At 39.6% G+C, this 16550-nt stretch overlaps 1 protein-coding gene and 1 pseudogene across 5 annotated transcripts in view; one reads left to right on the top strand and one right to left on the bottom strand.

Annotated features, from left to right (window-relative positions):
• CLCN3 (chloride voltage-gated channel 3) overlaps positions 1–16550 on the top strand; it is a 54004-nt gene that overhangs the window by 21858 nt on the left and 15596 nt on the right. For 4 of the 5 annotated variants that reach the window (XM_012806984.2, XM_012806985.2, XM_023514874.1 and 1 more), the window contains 7 exons: positions 246–403; positions 2730–2829; positions 6508–6695; positions 7506–7628; positions 9646–9852; positions 13260–13340; positions 15868–16413. In XM_012806984.2, the coding sequence (XP_012662438.1) occupies positions 246–403; positions 2730–2829; positions 6508–6695; positions 7506–7628; positions 9646–9852; positions 13260–13340; positions 15868–16413 (1403 nt within the window). The remainder of the gene's footprint in view (positions 1–245; positions 404–2729; positions 2830–6507; positions 6696–7505; positions 7629–9645; positions 9853–13259; positions 13341–15867; positions 16414–16550) is intronic. The other variant, XM_023514875.1, reaches the window with a different exon arrangement.
• On the bottom strand, positions 11345–11862 carry LOC100946946 (annotated as a pseudogene).

The raw sequence follows: 16550 nt of genomic DNA, 5'->3' as shown, positions 1-16550 counted from the left end.
TCCCAGAAAGTTTTCATCTGTAGAGCATCAGGTGATATCAGGAGGCTTTTTGTCGATACTCAAGGACAGGTCATAATTTTTTTGCTTTAGTTCCAAGTTTTGTGTGATTTTTCTTCCATTTTCCTTTATTTGGTTGAAATTATTTCAAGTGACACAAATTCTGTGTGACTTAACAATGAACTTGTAGGACGGCTTCATAGATCTCTGCTGTTCCTCTCACACATGCCCCTGCCCTCTGCCCACAGGGACGCATTACACAATGACCAATGGGGGCAGCATCAACAGTTCCACACACTTACTGGATCTTCTGGATGAGCCGATTCCAGGTGTTGGTACATATGATGATTTTCATACTATCGACTGGGTACGAGAGAAATGCAAAGACAGAGAAAGGCACAGAAGGGTAAGTGTTCCTAGTATATTTTTGTTGATAGAGTATATAATTATATCATGTACTTCTTTCTGCCAGTAATCTGAGACAACCAAAATACGTTACAGATTAAAATAAATTTACGTAAATGTTTACATTTCATATGATGTATTTTTTCTCTTTGTGTTTATGTATTTTATTTTATTTTTAGTTTATTCATACCCTATATCTCTCCCAAAAAGGTTTGAGGGAGCTTAAAAACAAAGAAATACTATGAGAAGACAAGACAGGAAGGAAAAAGAGAACCGAACGCAGCACAGGAGCTAGGAGAGCAGACCAAATTCAGGCCAGGGAGGTCAGCGTGGGTTTTGGCTTCTAGCAGCCCAGCAGTTAAGGCGAAAGAGGAAACCTGCTGTGCTGCCTAGGCTGGAGTGCCACAGTGCGGTTACAACTCAGACTCCTGGGCAGATCTTCCTGCCTCAGCCTCCCAGAGTACCAGGTTTACAGGTGTGAGCCCCTGCACCTGGCCTCACAGAACTTACTTTTTAGAGATTATTATAATCTACTTAACTGCTAGGACCAGGGAATGACAAATATTTCAAACCATGTCATCTTACTCCAATAATGTAAAAGATAGTTATTTGTACCAATTAAAGTTTGATTTTGATTTAGTTTAAAGTGGTCTAGGTCAGACTTCCTATGATTTGTGAACTCCTTGTGCTACTGAAACCACAAGGGGGTTTTAGCCTAGCTCCAGTTACACATCCCACAAAGAGCTCTTACTGACATAATGCAGATTGGGAGGAAGAAAGGAGTTTTTGGTATGAAAGGAGAATCAGCCTAAGATCTGTCCCTTTGACAAATGCATGGGGACAAGTACTGGTGTCCCTAACAAGGCCTGTGGAATGGAAAGTTAATACCAGGAACTCTACCAGCACCTTTATTTAATTTTATTTTATTCATTTATTTTTGAGATAGAATCTCACTTTGTTGCCTTCAGTAGAATGCTGTGGCATCGTAGCTCACAGCAATCTCAAACTTCTGGGCTTAAGTGATTCTCTTGCCTCGGCTCGCAAGTAGCTAGGACTACAGCCTGCCACGACGGGCGGCTGTTTTTAGAGATGAGGTCTCGCTCTGGCTCAGGTTGCTCCTGAACCAGTGAGCTCAGGCAACACACCTGCCCTGGCCTCCCAAGTGCTGGAATTAACAGGCGTGAGCCACCACGCCCAGTCTTCTGCCAGGGCCTTTAGAATCTCAGCTCTGTTGTTTTGTAGAAATTCTGCTATTTCTGGGAAATGTCATGTAGTTGGTTAAGGGAGAAGATGATAATTAGGCATAGGGTTCACTTAAATCCTTTCACAGAGCTGGTTGTTTTAATAAATCTTGAGGTTCTCATTAAAATAACGCTCTCTGTGAAGATGCCGGTCACCTGGTTTACAGATATACCAGTTGTCTAGTGTGGGGTAAACTCCCACAAAAATTAAATGAAATATGCTCTTTTAATTCCAGAAACTGAGTGAAAAGACTTGCGAGTATTATGCACTTTTGTCGAGACCTAAGTGACCTGGGAAAACGTAGTGGGGGCCGGCAGGCCAGGCTTAACAACCTTCTACAGGGAACCCCAACTGTGTAGTCAAGTCAGCCTGTCAGATAAGGGTTGAAACGGCCCATCTGTGCAGAGGACAGGACTCAAAGGTTGATGTGAGTGAAAAGAAAAACTCCATCGTGATGATGTGCATAAAATACTCCATCGTAACTGCGGGGTCTCCAAACCATAAGAAAACAGTCATGGAGACTGTTTCTCAGAAATTTAATTGCGTACATAGAAGAAAAAGGTTTTACTCCCTCATTTATCCTGCCTTTAACTTTAACAATAGAAGTCAGATAATGTATAGTTCTTTTAGGTCTTCAGAAAGGAACAGCCTGAGGCTAGCTTCTTTCTTTAGGCTAATCTTATGATGGTTATCTCACTTTCCTGGACTTACTTTCTTTTGTATAGTTTAAGATAACAATTGAGAATGTTAGGATTATTGATCAATGTGGTATATGTGACTAGCTCCCAATAAAAGAGAGTGAAAAATAAAGACATTTTGCTACATGCCATCAAGAGTATGTAGTCGTTTCTTGCTTTCATATAATTCTAGGAGCGAACTTGCACCCACGGCCAAGCCGTCCTTCTCTCCCCGCAAGAACATCACCCAACAGTCTAGCATGGAAATTTTGTCTCAAATATACCTTTTCCATTATTTAGTTCAGAAGTACTATTCTGTAGATGTTAATCAAAAAAAATTGCTAAATTCTAGAATTATGGCTTCTATTCATAGTTTTAAAAGTGAGGCATAAACATTTCTAATTTCAGATCAACAGCAAAAAGAAAGAATCAGCATGGGAAATGACGAAAAGCTTATATGACGCATGGTCAGGATGGCTGGTTGTAACGCTGACGGGACTGGCATCAGGTAAAGGATGTTGTAAAGCTCTCCTTTAGTGAACAGAACTATCAGTAGTTCTCATCTGCTTTCCTCACTTTTTTTTCAGGTACTTTTGGGTTTTAAAAAGCATTTTTTTCTCTCCTTTACAAAATATTCCTAAATACAAGAACAGGAGGCAGGAGGCTTCCAGTTTGGTTGATCTTTCTGGACTCAGCTTCCTTATCTGTAAAATGAGTGATTTGGACTAGATGACAGTAAAGTGTCTTTTTGTTTTTAATTTTTTTTATTAAATCATAACTTTGTACATTGATGCATTTATGGGGTTCAGGGTACTGCTTCAGTATACAATGTGAAATGCTTACATTGACTGAGTAATACATCCATCACAATTATACTCCTATCTTAATAGTTTTGAAATGTACCATTGCATCATGCACATTAGGTGAGTTCCCCCCGAACACCCTCCCTACTCCCATATCACCCTTCCCCTCCCCTGTTTCTCCTCTTCCCTTCTACTTTGGACTATAGTTATGTTTTGCCATTCATATGAGTGTGTAGGTGGTAATGTATTGATTTCATAGTAGCATTGAGTACATTGGATACTTTTTTTTCCATTCCTGAGATACTTTACTGAGAAGAATAAGTTCAGGGCCATCCAGGTAAACATAAAAGATGTGAAGTCTCTATAATTCTTTATGGCTGCATAGTATTCTGTGGTGTACATATACCACAATTTGTTAATCCATTCATGGGTTGATGGGCACTTGGGCTGTTTCCATGTCTTGGCTATTATGAATTGGGCTGCAGTAAACATTTTGGTGCAAATGTCTTTGTTGTAAAATAAGTTTTATTATCTGGGTATATATCTAGTAGAGGAATTGCAGGATCGAATGGTAGGTCTACTTTTAGTTCCTTGAGTGTTCTCCAAACTTCTTTTCAAAAAGGCCGTATTAGTTTGTATTCCCACCAGCATCCATGCCAACATCTGTAGTTTTGGGATTTTGTGATGTGGGCGCATCTTACTGGAGTTAGATGATATCTCTAAGTGGTTTTGATTTGCATTTCTCTGATGAATAAGGATGATCATTTTTCATGTGTTTGTAGCTCCTGTCTTCATCAGAGAAGTTTCTGTTCAAGGCTCTTGCCCACATAGAAGTAGGGTTATTTATTCTTTTTTTATTCATTAGTTTGAGTTCTCTGTAGATTCTAGTTATCAGACCTTTGTCAGACACAGAACCTATGAAAATCTTCTCCTATTCTGAAAGTTGTCTGCTTTACTTACTGTGTGTGCTCTTGGCTGTGCAAAAGCTTTTTAGTTTGATCAGATCCCAGTAATGTATTTTTGGTGTTGCTTTCAGTTGCCTGGGGGGTCCTCATCATAAAATATTCTCCCAGGCCAATTTCTTCAAGTGTTTTCCCTGAACTCTTTTCTAGTATTTTTACAGTTTCATGTCTTAAGTTTAAATCTTTTATCCAGTGAGAGTCAATTTTTGTTAATGGTGAAAGGTGGGGATCCAGTTTTAGTCTTCTGTAGGTTGCCAGCCAGTTCACCCAGCACCATTTGTTAAATAGGGAGTCTTTCCCCTACTGAATATTTTTGATATGTTTGTTGAAGATCAAATGGCAATAAGTAGTGGGGTTCAATCTCTTAGTTATCTATTCTGATCCGTAAATCTGCTGCTCTGTTTTTGTGCCAGTACTATGCTGTTTTGATCACTATAGATTTATAGTATAGCCTGAAGTCTGGTAATGTGACACCTACTGATTTATTCTTATTTCTGAGTAATGTATTTGCTATTCCAGGTTTTTTCTGATTCCATATAAAATGAAGTAGTATTTTTTCAAATTCTTTAAAGTATGACAGTGGTGCTTTAACGTGGATTGCATTAAATCTGTAGATTGCTTTGGGTAGTATGGACATTTTAACAATGTTGATTCTTTCCAGCCACAAGCATGGTATGTTTTTCCATTTGTTAACATCTTCAGCTATTTCTTTCCTCAGAGTTTCATAGTTCTCCTTATAGAGATCTTTCACCTCCTTTGTTAGGTAAATTTCCATATATTTCATCTTCTTTGGTACTGTTGCAAAAGGAATAGAGTCCTTGTTTAAAGTGCCCTTTGATGTCAACAAACAGGGCACTAATCTTTATTGAATGTTTCCTATGTGTCATGCACTGTTCTAAAAACTCTACCCATATTTAAGTCTCATTGCAATCCGAGGGGATAAGTGTCATTGTTACCACCATTTACAGACCCGGGGCCTAACATGCGGAGAGGTGTAGCCCTTAACTGAGGCCACACAGCTGGGGAGTGGCCAGGCAGGGCGTGACCATGCAATGTGTCTCCAGGTCCTGCTCTTGTGGTCACCAGGCTGCATACAAGGCTGAGGGGCCCTGTGAGTGAGACTTTCAGCAACAGTAGTTGAGGGTCAAAAGACAAATGTTAAAGGGTGGTTTAATCACTTTGAACTTCCACTGTGGAACATTGTGTCCAAAAGAACATGAAGAGTTAAAATTTTTGTGGAGAATGGAGGAGGGTACTCTTCCCTCTAATAACTTTAAGTGGCACACACAAGAATTCTGTGGCCTCTGTGTCTGTGACCCACTGATCTTTTTATATATGAAGAAAGTATGACAAGAAAGACTATAAATGTGTATAGTTTTAAAATTCCATAAATAAAATAATCTCTTACATATATGGTTTTCTCTTAAGAAAAAAGTACAGGCTCGGCACCTGTGGCTCAAGCGGCTAAGGCGCCAGCCACATACACCTAAGGTGGTGGGTTCAAAGCCCGGGCCTGCCAAACAACAGTGACGGCTGCAACCAAAAAATAGCTGGGTGTTGTGGCGGGCGCCTGTGGTCCCAGCTACTTGGGAGGCTGAGACAGTAGACTCGCTTGAGCCCAGGAGTTGGAGGTTGCTGTGAGCTGTGATACCACAGCACTCTACCCAGGGAGACAGCCTGAGGCTCTGTCTCAAAAAAGAAAGAAAAAAGTACAATTCTGAGTGTTATGAATTTCACTACTTATTTCTAATGGACACTTAAATTTTAATTTTTTTTTTTTTTTTAACTTCTTCTTCCTGTAGTGTTCTCTTGCCCACCATGTAGCTGGGATCACAAGGTCCGGCTGTTTTTTTGTTTTTGTTTTTATTGTTGTAGAGACGGGTCTCACTCTGGCTCACTCTGCCTCAGGCTGGTCTTCAGCTGGTCTCAAACTCTGCTTAGCTCAGGCTGAGCTCAGGCCATCCACTCGCCTCGGCCTCCCACAGTGCTGGGACAACAGGTGTGAGCCACCACGCCCTGCCAATTTTAATGAGATTGACATAATTTATAAGCCTGTCGATTAAGTTTTGGATTGAAACATACTAGTAAAAACTCTGACCTTGAAGGCCAGATTTATGAACCTCTTGTCTTTTGAAGATATTTCAGTATCTCCTAAATACCTTTTTGTATCTTTTTGAATCACAGTTAATTTAGATGATGTGGTTTTAACTCCAAAGAATAGCAGTTTTGTTTTAAAGAATAACTAGAGTTTTTAAAACTAATGTAAACATTTATATCTAAAATTTAAAAATCTTAAATTCATATTAAAGCCCCTAAATAATCCTTTATTTGTAAGGTCCCCAGCTTTCTACTAATCTTTAGACTGCATAGTTTTCAACTCCAAAAATCGACCTGTCTGTGGCCATCTCCACGTGTTCGCAGGGGCACTGGCAGGACTAATAGACATTGCTGCTGACTGGATGACTGACCTGAAGGAAGGCATCTGCCTCAGTGCTCTGTGGTATAACCATGAACAGTGCTGCTGGGGATCTAACGAAACGACTTTTGAAGAGAGGGACAAATGTCCCCAGTGGAAGACCTGGGCAGAATTAATCTTAGGCCAAGCAGAGGTAAGTCCTGCTTTGTCTCAAGAGAATTAATCACATATTAGATGATTATATCACATTAAAGAAAAACAAGAAGAAATGGAATAGAATAGAATGGAAAATATTAGAATAAATTACAGCAAGAAAGAAGTACAGTTTGTTTCAAGAAGCATTTATGTTAATTACATAGTCAAATACAAGTCTCTTGGATTACGGTGCAAATATATTTATTTTGAGTTATAGTAGAAAAGAAGTGATAGTCATTGCAGTAGGATCTATGTAAAGTTAATATAAAGTCAAGTTATTAAAAGCATTTAATTTATATCACTAAAATTAGGAAACATGGATTATTAAACTGAATTATAAAAAAGTATTAAGCCTTCTAAAGTGGAGAACTTGAAGAAATTCAGAGATTTGCCTCTGTGACATTGCAATGTTATTTTACTGCTCATGTTCTGTAAAGAACATTCTAGAACTTAGATTTCTTTTTACATGATCTCATGATTATATTTAAGAAATGTTGTTACAGCTGAATTTAGTGCTAAAAGGAATGTAGCATGCAGTTTCTCAGCAAAGGTTGAAGTATTGCTGAGATATCTTGGTAACAAGAGTAGAGATCAGGAAAAAGATTAAATGGAATTAAGAGTCTCCTTAGTATGTATAGGAATTAGTTTTTGGATTTTACTTAAATATTTTGTTCATTAAAGCTTTTATTGATGTGGAAATAAACCAGAGATGTTTTACATATTTAACCCAAATTTTTTATTCGGTAAACACTTGCATTGGTGGTGTGCTGTAAATTAAATTTAAACTCTTGAACTATTTGCCTTTTAGGGTCCTGGTTCTTATATCATGAACTACATAATGTACATCTTCTGGGCATTGAGTTTTGCCTTTCTTGCAGTTTCTCTGGTAAAGGTATTTGCTCCGTATGCCTGTGGCTCTGGAATTCCGGAGGTAAGCCCTGGAAGTGTTTAGTCTTACTAAACAGTAATTATTATGATGTTTTTTTGCTTTTAGGGGAAAAATAGTTGGGGGAAAGGGGAATGGTGTGTTATGAAAAAGAAAATTTTAAGAGTAAAAGCTGATTTTAGATGTCTTTGGAAAAATTCTTTCCTCTAGTAATTTGGGGGTTTTGCCTCCAGTTCTTGGGCTTAGGTGACTCTCTTGCCTCAGCCTCCTGAGTAGCTGGGACTACAGGTGCCCAGCTATTTTTTTTGTTGTTGCAGTTTGGCCAGGGCCAGGTTCAAACCCACCACCCTCAGTATATGGGGCTGGCGCCCTACTCACTGAGCCACAGGCACCGCCCACCCTCTATTAATTTGATCACTTACTATGGAAGCAGATTTTTTTTTTCCCCTTCCCACCACTAATTTAGCACATGACCAAGCAGATTTTCAGAAGACTTGGTTAAACATCTAGGTCCTAGAAAATCTATCTTGTGTTTTAAAGTTTTTTGATGAATTACTGTTTTAAAATAGTCATTCTATTTTTTAGGTATCTTTGATTAGATAAGTTAATAATTCTTGAATTTGACCATTGCATGCTTTGAGAAAGCATCTGATCATAGTGGGTCAATTTATAAACTTTTGGGGTTTATTTTTCAACAACAATAATTTAAGAGGAAATTATATTTAGAATTAAACTTAATATAAACTTAGTTTTTTCCATTTTTTTTTCTGTACGTAAGTAAGTTAACAGCTTTTCCCTAACACACTTCTTTTTAAAACTAAATTGTAATTTTTCTTTTACAGTGTTTTTTTTTTTTTTTCTTTAACTGAGACAGAGTCTCACTCTGTTGCCCAGGCTAGAGTGCCCTGGCCTCAGCCCAAGCTCACAGCAAACTCCTGGGCTCAAGCAATGCTCTTGCCTCAGCCTCCTGAGTAGCTGGGACTACAGGTGCCCACCACCATGCTTGGCTAGTTTTTCTTCCTCCCCTCCCCCACCAAGTCTCACTATGTCATCCTTGGTAGAGTATGTGGTATCACAGCTTAAGTGATTCTCTTGCCTCAGCCTCCCAAGTAGCTGGGACTACAGGCACCTGCCACAACACCTGGCTATATTTTTGTTGTAGTTGTCATTTGGCAGGTCCTGGGCCGTGTTCTAACCCTCTACTCCCCGTGTATGTGGCTGACGCCTTAGCCACTGAGCTACAGGAGCCAAGCCTATTTTTTCTATTTTTAATAGAGGTGGGGGTCTCACTTTTGCTCAGGCTGGCCTCAAACTCCTGAGCTCAAACAGTCCACCCACCTTAGCCTCCTAGAGTGCTAGGATTAGAGACATGAGCCACTGCATATTTTATGGATAAAAATATCCATAATTACCTGAAAGGATTATTAGAAATGTTCTCTCCTTTCCTAACCTTCTGAGTAAAGTTAGAATTTCTTCATTTACTACAAACAAAAACATAACAAAATGGATTAAATGCAAAAGTAGAGTGAGAATCTAGCTCTTTTTTAACAAAACATTAAAGAGATTTGTAATTATTTTAAGTGTTAAGAATATCTTTAATAAAAAGCAATATCTTGTACTGTTCAGTAATCGTCATTTATCCTTCCCGACACATGAAAGTACTACAGATAATTATAGTACTCTGAAAGGCATAATATTCTATTTCTGACACAGTGTCCAAAATGTATCTACGCTGTGCTGATCTCTACAACAGAAATTTTCAAATTTGACTTTTCTTGGTTATGTAATTATAGCCCTTATAATTAAAGTCTGTATTCATTTTAACATGGCTTAATATTTTGATTTGGTTTATGAGATGGGATTGCCTTCTATCCTTGCTTCAGTAGAGATTTAGAATATGATATAGACTTATATGTAGCATAGTAAGTAAAGTTTTTGAAAACTATGAATTGTTCCATAATTTGTTTAAATTTGTAAGGTACTTTTGGAAGAATAACTCAGGTTCATTAAATTCTTATGTTTCTTAAAGGAAATTAAGCTGCCTTAATCTTGTCCTTTATAGATTAAAACTATTTTGAGTGGATTCATCATCAGAGGTTACTTGGGCAAATGGACTTTGATGATTAAAACCATCACATTAGTCCTGGCTGTGGCATCAGGTTTAAGTTTAGGAAAAGAAGGTCCGCTTGTACACGTTGCTTGTTGCTGTGGAAATATCTTTTCCTACCTCTTTCCAAAGTACAGCACAAATGAAGCTAAAAAAAGGGAGGTGAGTGTCTCTTATACTCATTTGGCAGAAAAGTATCTGTTCATATAGACCTAGTGAAGAATTTCCTAGTATAAAGGTCATTTTTTACTTTTTTGATAAATTGTATATTTAGATTAGAATTTTTTTTTATTTTAAATGAAGTTTATTAGTTTCTGGAAAAGATTTTGTTTTTTGACAGACTTCTAATTTTGGAATAGTTTTAGATTTACAGGAAAACTGTGAAATAGAACAGAGAGTTCCCACATTCCCTCACCCAGTTTCCCCTGCTATAACATGTTAAATGGATATGGAAACACTGTTGATACATTATTATTAGCTAAAGTCCATGCTTGATTTGTTTTTATCTAATGTCCTTTTTCTGTTCCATATTCCCAACCAAGATACCAGTTTAGTTGTCACATCTCTTTAGACTCCTCTTGTTTATGACACTTTAAACTTTATTTTTATTGAAGTTATCTGCTGATAATGTAGATGAGACAGATGTTAGTTCAATGCTTCTACTTAACAAATTAACATTTTTACTTGACCTTTAAATGTGTAACGCTTTGAAAATGTGAAGTATATTAAATATTGCTTTACTAATGTTGTTAATATTAGGAATTCAACACTTATATATATAATGTTAATATTGATAGCAATAGTTTGAAATCATTCAAAATAAATGATAGGTGTTTCTGCTCCAGTACAGCAGTCACCAGAACCCCAAGGGACAGGCAGGACATGGAGGATGTGACCATGTGATGGTGGAGTCTCTGGGTACAGGACAGAACTGCAACTCCTGTGTAGAAGAAGGTGGCTGGCCCCCCCAGGGCTTAGTTCTCTACAGCAGGAAGTCCAGGCCCAGGTCACCTGAAAGAGCTCTGGGAATGTGTCTTCTGCCCCAATTCCCTACTGTACTCCGCTCTTCCTCTGGATAGCTGGAGAGGGCTTGCTTTGTTAGCCCAATCTGCTCTCTTTGTCTTGCACGGCCAGCATCCTAGGGCCACTTTGTAGCAAAGATTTGGATTCTGGGAACTTATCTTAGAGCAGTCTTGAGCCTCTGTTTTTCCAAGGTCCTGCTCCTTACCTGGAACATAGTTAAGCTCTCAGCATATGTAGGTGCTACTGTTTGTCCAACCAAAGTTGAGCAAATGAAGGAAAGTGGAACCATGGGTGAGAGAAAGCTGCCCCTTCCTAGACATTAGGAGCTGATGAGAATAAGAAGCTGGTGCGGGACAGTGAGGACACTGCAGTGAATGGGTGGAGCGCCGCAGCGCCGGCCTGCAGTGTGTGTGTGTATGTGACGGGATGGCATGCTAGCTGTGGTGGCCTGACTCGGCTGGTGGCCACACAGAAGGAAGGAGACTCCTCGTGCATGCTGGTCATCAGCCCCCAAAAGTTATGATTAAGATTTAGTCACAAGGATGCAGCATTACATTGTTAGCAGAGTGGAGTTTTGTTTTGTTTTTTACCTTTAAACACATTATCATCTGTGGATCAATTACCCCAGCATTGCCAAAAGTAGTTCTCAATAGTTAGGCTTCATTTTGTCCATAGTTCATGGCATATTCGAAGTCTCTAAAGCTGACGTAACCATCTGAGTCTCGATCTACTTCCCTGAATACTTCAAGAACAGTCCTTTCTGGTAATTTGGGACCCACCTGCTTGAATGCTTTTTTGAAATCTTCCAAAGTTAAAAATCCATGATAGTGCACATCAAAGGCAGTGAAGATGTGTCTTATTTCATTTCAATAGACTTGAGCTTTCTTCTTTTTCCTTACAATATTTTAAAAAATCTCAGGCAATATACCGGAAGTATTTGGATTTATTGAAGACATCACAGAATCCACTTCTATCTTGGAGGGCTTGTACCCGAACAGCATTACAACAGCAACTTTAAAGTCCTCTCTGCTTAGATAGCCTTTGTTATCTTCATCACATGCTTTAAATACTTCCACCCATTTCCTGTGTTCCGAAGGGCTGGCTTCCCTAGTCTGTGGCCTGGACTTGGTCTCGGACAAAAACATCGCAAGCGCCACGACCTACCGGAGCCACCAAACCCACTACCTCCACTGCCAGAGCCCACCAGCAAAGAAAAAAAAAAATAGATTAGAATTTTTGTTTGAGATTAGTTTGTGTTTCTTTTCTCTTTTCTGAATAATCTCTAAACCTCTTTCTAGAATCCACACCTACTATTGCTCAGTTATTGTTTTATTTGAGAGAAGCTTAAGGTGGACTAGTTGGTGTCCATTGGGTATCATTTGAATTTCACAAGATCTTTCCATATATTTTCACTTTGAGTTATGTCTTTCCTCTTCAAAAGTGTTTATCAAGACATTGTTTTTGCTCTCACTTTTCCATGCCAGTGTATCTCCAGGTTGAGAGGCAGCCGTGTTTCTTCTGCGGGCAGCAGCAGTGTCTGTCACCAGTAGAGAGGTGCTTTTTAACATTTACTAAGCTGCTGAGTGCTATGGGGAATGGCACTGAGCAAAATAGTTAAACATCAGTAGGGCTATATGTATAGCTGGCTTCATGCCAGTAGAAGGTTAGTGACCCAGAAGAAGGGATAGTGAGCGACTCTTCTGTCTGTCAGCTTTGTTGTACGGGTCCTGGCTGATTCCCCCTATTTGGGAGAACACACTGTGTGCTTTCACTGCAGGGGTCTCAGCACTGACAGCAGCAGGGGTAGTGAAGATACATGGAAGCTTACTAGGTTGTCAGTTCTCTAGCTGTATTGCTAGGATTTAGAATAATTACAATGAAGCAGTTGTAAAGGCTGTAGAAATGATATCCTATTCATCAATAGTGAACCCCCCCTTCCCTCCCCCAAACCCCTCCCACCCCCTGCAGATCCTGGATACTGCTTTTTTTCTTTTTTTTTTTTCCCCAGACAAGAGTTTCACTCTCAGTAGAGTGCTATGGTGTCACAGCGCACAGCAACCTCAAACCCTCAGGCTTAAGCGATTCTCTTACCTCAGCCTCCTAAGTAGCTGGGACTACAGTGCCCGGCTATTTTTTGTTGTGGTTGTCATTTTTGTTTAGCTGGCCTGGGCCGGATTTGAACCCACCAGCCTTGGTCGTATGTGGCTGGCACTGTAACCACTGTGCTATGGGTGCCAAGCTGGATACTGCTTTCTTCTCTCATCTGCTCACACATCTCTGAAAAGCTGCCTGTGCTCACTGCCTTTCCTTTCCCATGCCTTGTCCATGTGTGCCTCGCACCATGTGTATGAATGTGTGAGCAACCTTGAAGCAAAGGAGAGAACAGACTTCTCAGAGAAAGGAGTGCCCTACCTTTGCTGGGGAAGAAGGAGACATGAGACTTAAATTCAGAGGAGCCATTTGGAAAATTGAAGTAGCAGGAAGTATTTCATTTGGCATTTTTTAATGTATAAGAAATTACAAAATGAACCGTATCTTCTTTGTAGGTGCTGTCAGCTGCCTCAGCTGCAGGTGTCTCTGTAGCTTTCGGTGCGCCGATTGGAGGAGTTCTCTTTAGCCTGGAGGAGGTAGGTAACTTGTAAATTAAAAGTACATATAATTACCAATAAAAGCATATATATATATATATATATATGGGTTTTTTTTGTTTGTTTTGAGACAGTCTCCAGCTGTCCCCCTGGGTAGAGTACCATGGCGTCATAGCTCACAGCATCCTCCAACTCTTGGGGTCAAGTGATCCTCTTGCCTCAGTTTTTCTTTTTCTTTCTTTCTTTCTTTTTTTTTTTTTTTAGACAGAGTTTCAAACTGTTGCCATCGATAGAGTACCGTAGCGTCACAGCTCACAGCAACCTCAAACTCTTAGACTTAAGCCATTCTCTTGTGTCAGCCTCCCAAGCAGTTGGGACTATAGGTGCCCACCACAACACCCAGTTATTTTTTGGTTGTAGTTGCCATCATTGTTGTTTGGCAGGCCTGGGCCTGGGCTTCGTTCGAACATGCCAGCTCTGCTATATGTGACTGGTACCCTAGCTTGAGCTACAGTGCTGAGCCTTGCCTTAGTTTTTCTGGTTTTAGTAGAGACAGAGTCTTGATTTTGCTCAGACTGGTCTCAAAGTCATGAGCTCAAGCAATCCACCCACCTTGGCCTCCCAGAGTGCTAGGATTATAGGCGTGAGCCACCACACCCAACCCCTATAAAAGTATATTTTGGCAGCATTTCAGTTTCATAGTTGATACAATAGGTAGAGACTTTGTTTTCAAGTTTTCAAATTTATTTTTATAAAGTTTTTTCTCACACATTCTTACATAAAAAGTAATATGCAGTGTATGTTCCATACTTGGAGAAAAGTATTTTTTTAATCTATATATAAATTTAGGCAATTATTTAAAATTTAACTTTTATATATTTTTAAAAGTAAAAAGATGTGAATTTGGCTTACTAGAAGACACTTAAAACTTATACCTATTGGTTAAATTAGAACCTAAGTTTCTATTTCAAAAGTTTCATCATATTCCTGAATTGTGTTTTAAAGTTTGTCTTGTGTGATTATTTCTGGTACAATTATTGATGTTTAACAAAATAATTGGCTCAGCACCTGTGGCTCAAGTGGCTAAGGTGCCTGCCACATACACCTAAGGTGGCAGGTTCAAATCCAGCCCGGACCCGGCAAACAACAATGATGGCTGCAACCAAAAAAAAAAAAAATAGCCGGGCGCTGTGGCGGGTGCCTGTGGTCCCAGCTACTTGGGAGGCAGAGGCAGGAGACTTGCTTACGCCCAGGAGTTGGAGGTTGCTATGAGCTGTGATGCCATGGCACTCTACCCAGGGGGACAGCTAGAGGCTCTGTCTCAAAAAAAACAAAACAAAACAAAACAAAATAATGTGTCACTTCAGTGGATTATTTTGTTTTTGTTTTCACATTGGAGCTTAAAACTTTACAAGTTTGGCTCTGCGCCTGTGGCTCAAGTGGCTAAGGCGCCAGCCACGTACACCCAAGGTGGTGGGTTCGAATCCAGCCCGGGCCCGCCAAACAACAATGACGGCTGCAACCAAAAAATAGCCGGGCGTTGTGGTGGGCGCCTGTGGTCCCAGCTACTTGGGAGGCAGAGGCAGGAGACTCGCTTGAGCCCAGGAGTTGGAGGTTGCTATGAGCTGTGATGCCATGGCACTCTACCCAGGGGGACAGCTTGAGGCTCCGTGGCAATAAAAAAAACACTTTAGAAGTTTGTACAAAAACGTGTCAAGGAATGTTTTCAAATTTATGTTTTTCTTCCAGTTTGTATTAGAAGAGGCAAGCGAAATACATTTTTATAAGCCAACAGGAGTTCGTGAGAGTACCTTATTTTTTTTTTTTAACTATAATGATTGAATTGGACATGAAACCATCTTGGAAAAAAAGCAATGCTAGGTATCTTACATACAGTGGAATCTCTGTAGGGTGACCACCCAAGGGACTGTATGTAACAAACTGATTAACATAATGGAAGTGGTCAACATAAGGAACCAGCCCTACTGTACTGATGTGTACATATCTGGTCTATGAAAATAAGATCAACTTAAGGAAGTGGTCATTGTAGGGAAGTGGTCAGCTATGGAGATTCTACTTAATTATTAGACACTTACAATCAGTTGGTATTGTGAATTTATAGTGATAAAACACTATTTGTCCTATTACAGTAAAATTTATTATATGTAAATTATAGCTAGGTATGGTGGCTCAAGCCGATATACCTGTGATCCCTCCAACTAGGGAGGTTGAGGTGAGAGGAGAATCACTTGAGCCCAGGAGTTTGACACCAGCCTGGTCAACATGAAGGGGAAAAAAAAAAAAACTGAATGTGTCAGACCCATAGTCTCAGCGACAGGGGAGGCTGAGGCAGGAGAGTGCCCAGAATTAAAGGCTACAGTGAGCTATGATCCTGCCACTGCACTCCAACTGGGTAACAGAGTAAGACTCTGTTTCTGAAAATACTAAATTAAAAAAATTCTAACTATAGCAGAATTTAGAGATGTGACAATTTTACCATTCAAGTTATAATATTAATAACATCTCATACAATTAAAGCATTAATTTTTCCTTTTTTTTTTTTTAGGTTAGCTATTATTTTCCTCTCAAAACTTTATGGAGATCATTTTTTGCTGCTTTAGTGGCTGCATTTGTTTTGAGATCCATCAATCCATTTGGTAATAGCCGCCTGGTCCTTTTTTATGTGGAGTATCATACGCCATGGTACCTTTTTGAACTCTTCCCTTTCATCCTCCTAGGGGTTTTTGGAGGGCTTTGGGGTGCCTTTTTCATTAGGGCAAATATTGCCTGGTGTCGTCGCCGCAAGTCCACCAAGTTTGGGAAGTACCCTGTCTTGGAAGTCATCGTGGTTGCGGCCATCACTGCCGTGGTTGCCTTCCCCAACCCTTATACCAGGCTCAACACCAGCGAGCTGATCAAAGAGCTGTTCACAGACTGTGGTCCCCTAGAGTCCTCCTCCCTCTGTGACTACAGAAATGACATGAATGCCAGTAAAATTGTCGATGATATTCCTGACCGACCCGCAGGCATTGGCGTGTACTCAGCGATATGGCAGTTGTGCTTAGCACTCATATTTAAAATCATCATGACAGTCTTCACTTTTGGTATTAAGGTAAGAGCTAATGTGAGGTGGTATTTAAGAGTCTTGGCATGTTAAAATTTATATGTGGAATGAGAAATGAAATTTTTATCTAAAGGTTTCATAAATACTAAAAAAGAGTAGTTACCTTTTTTTTTTTTTTTTTTTTT

This window comes from Otolemur garnettii, unplaced genomic scaffold (genome assembly GCF_000181295.1).
Source record: "Otolemur garnettii isolate 467f Iridium unplaced genomic scaffold, OtoGar3 scaffold00061, whole genome shotgun sequence".
Taxonomy (NCBI): Eukaryota; Metazoa; Chordata; class Mammalia; order Primates; family Galagidae; genus Otolemur; species Otolemur garnettii.
The sequence above is the reverse complement of the archived record's forward strand: the minus strand, read 5'-3'. Positions and strand labels throughout refer to the sequence as shown.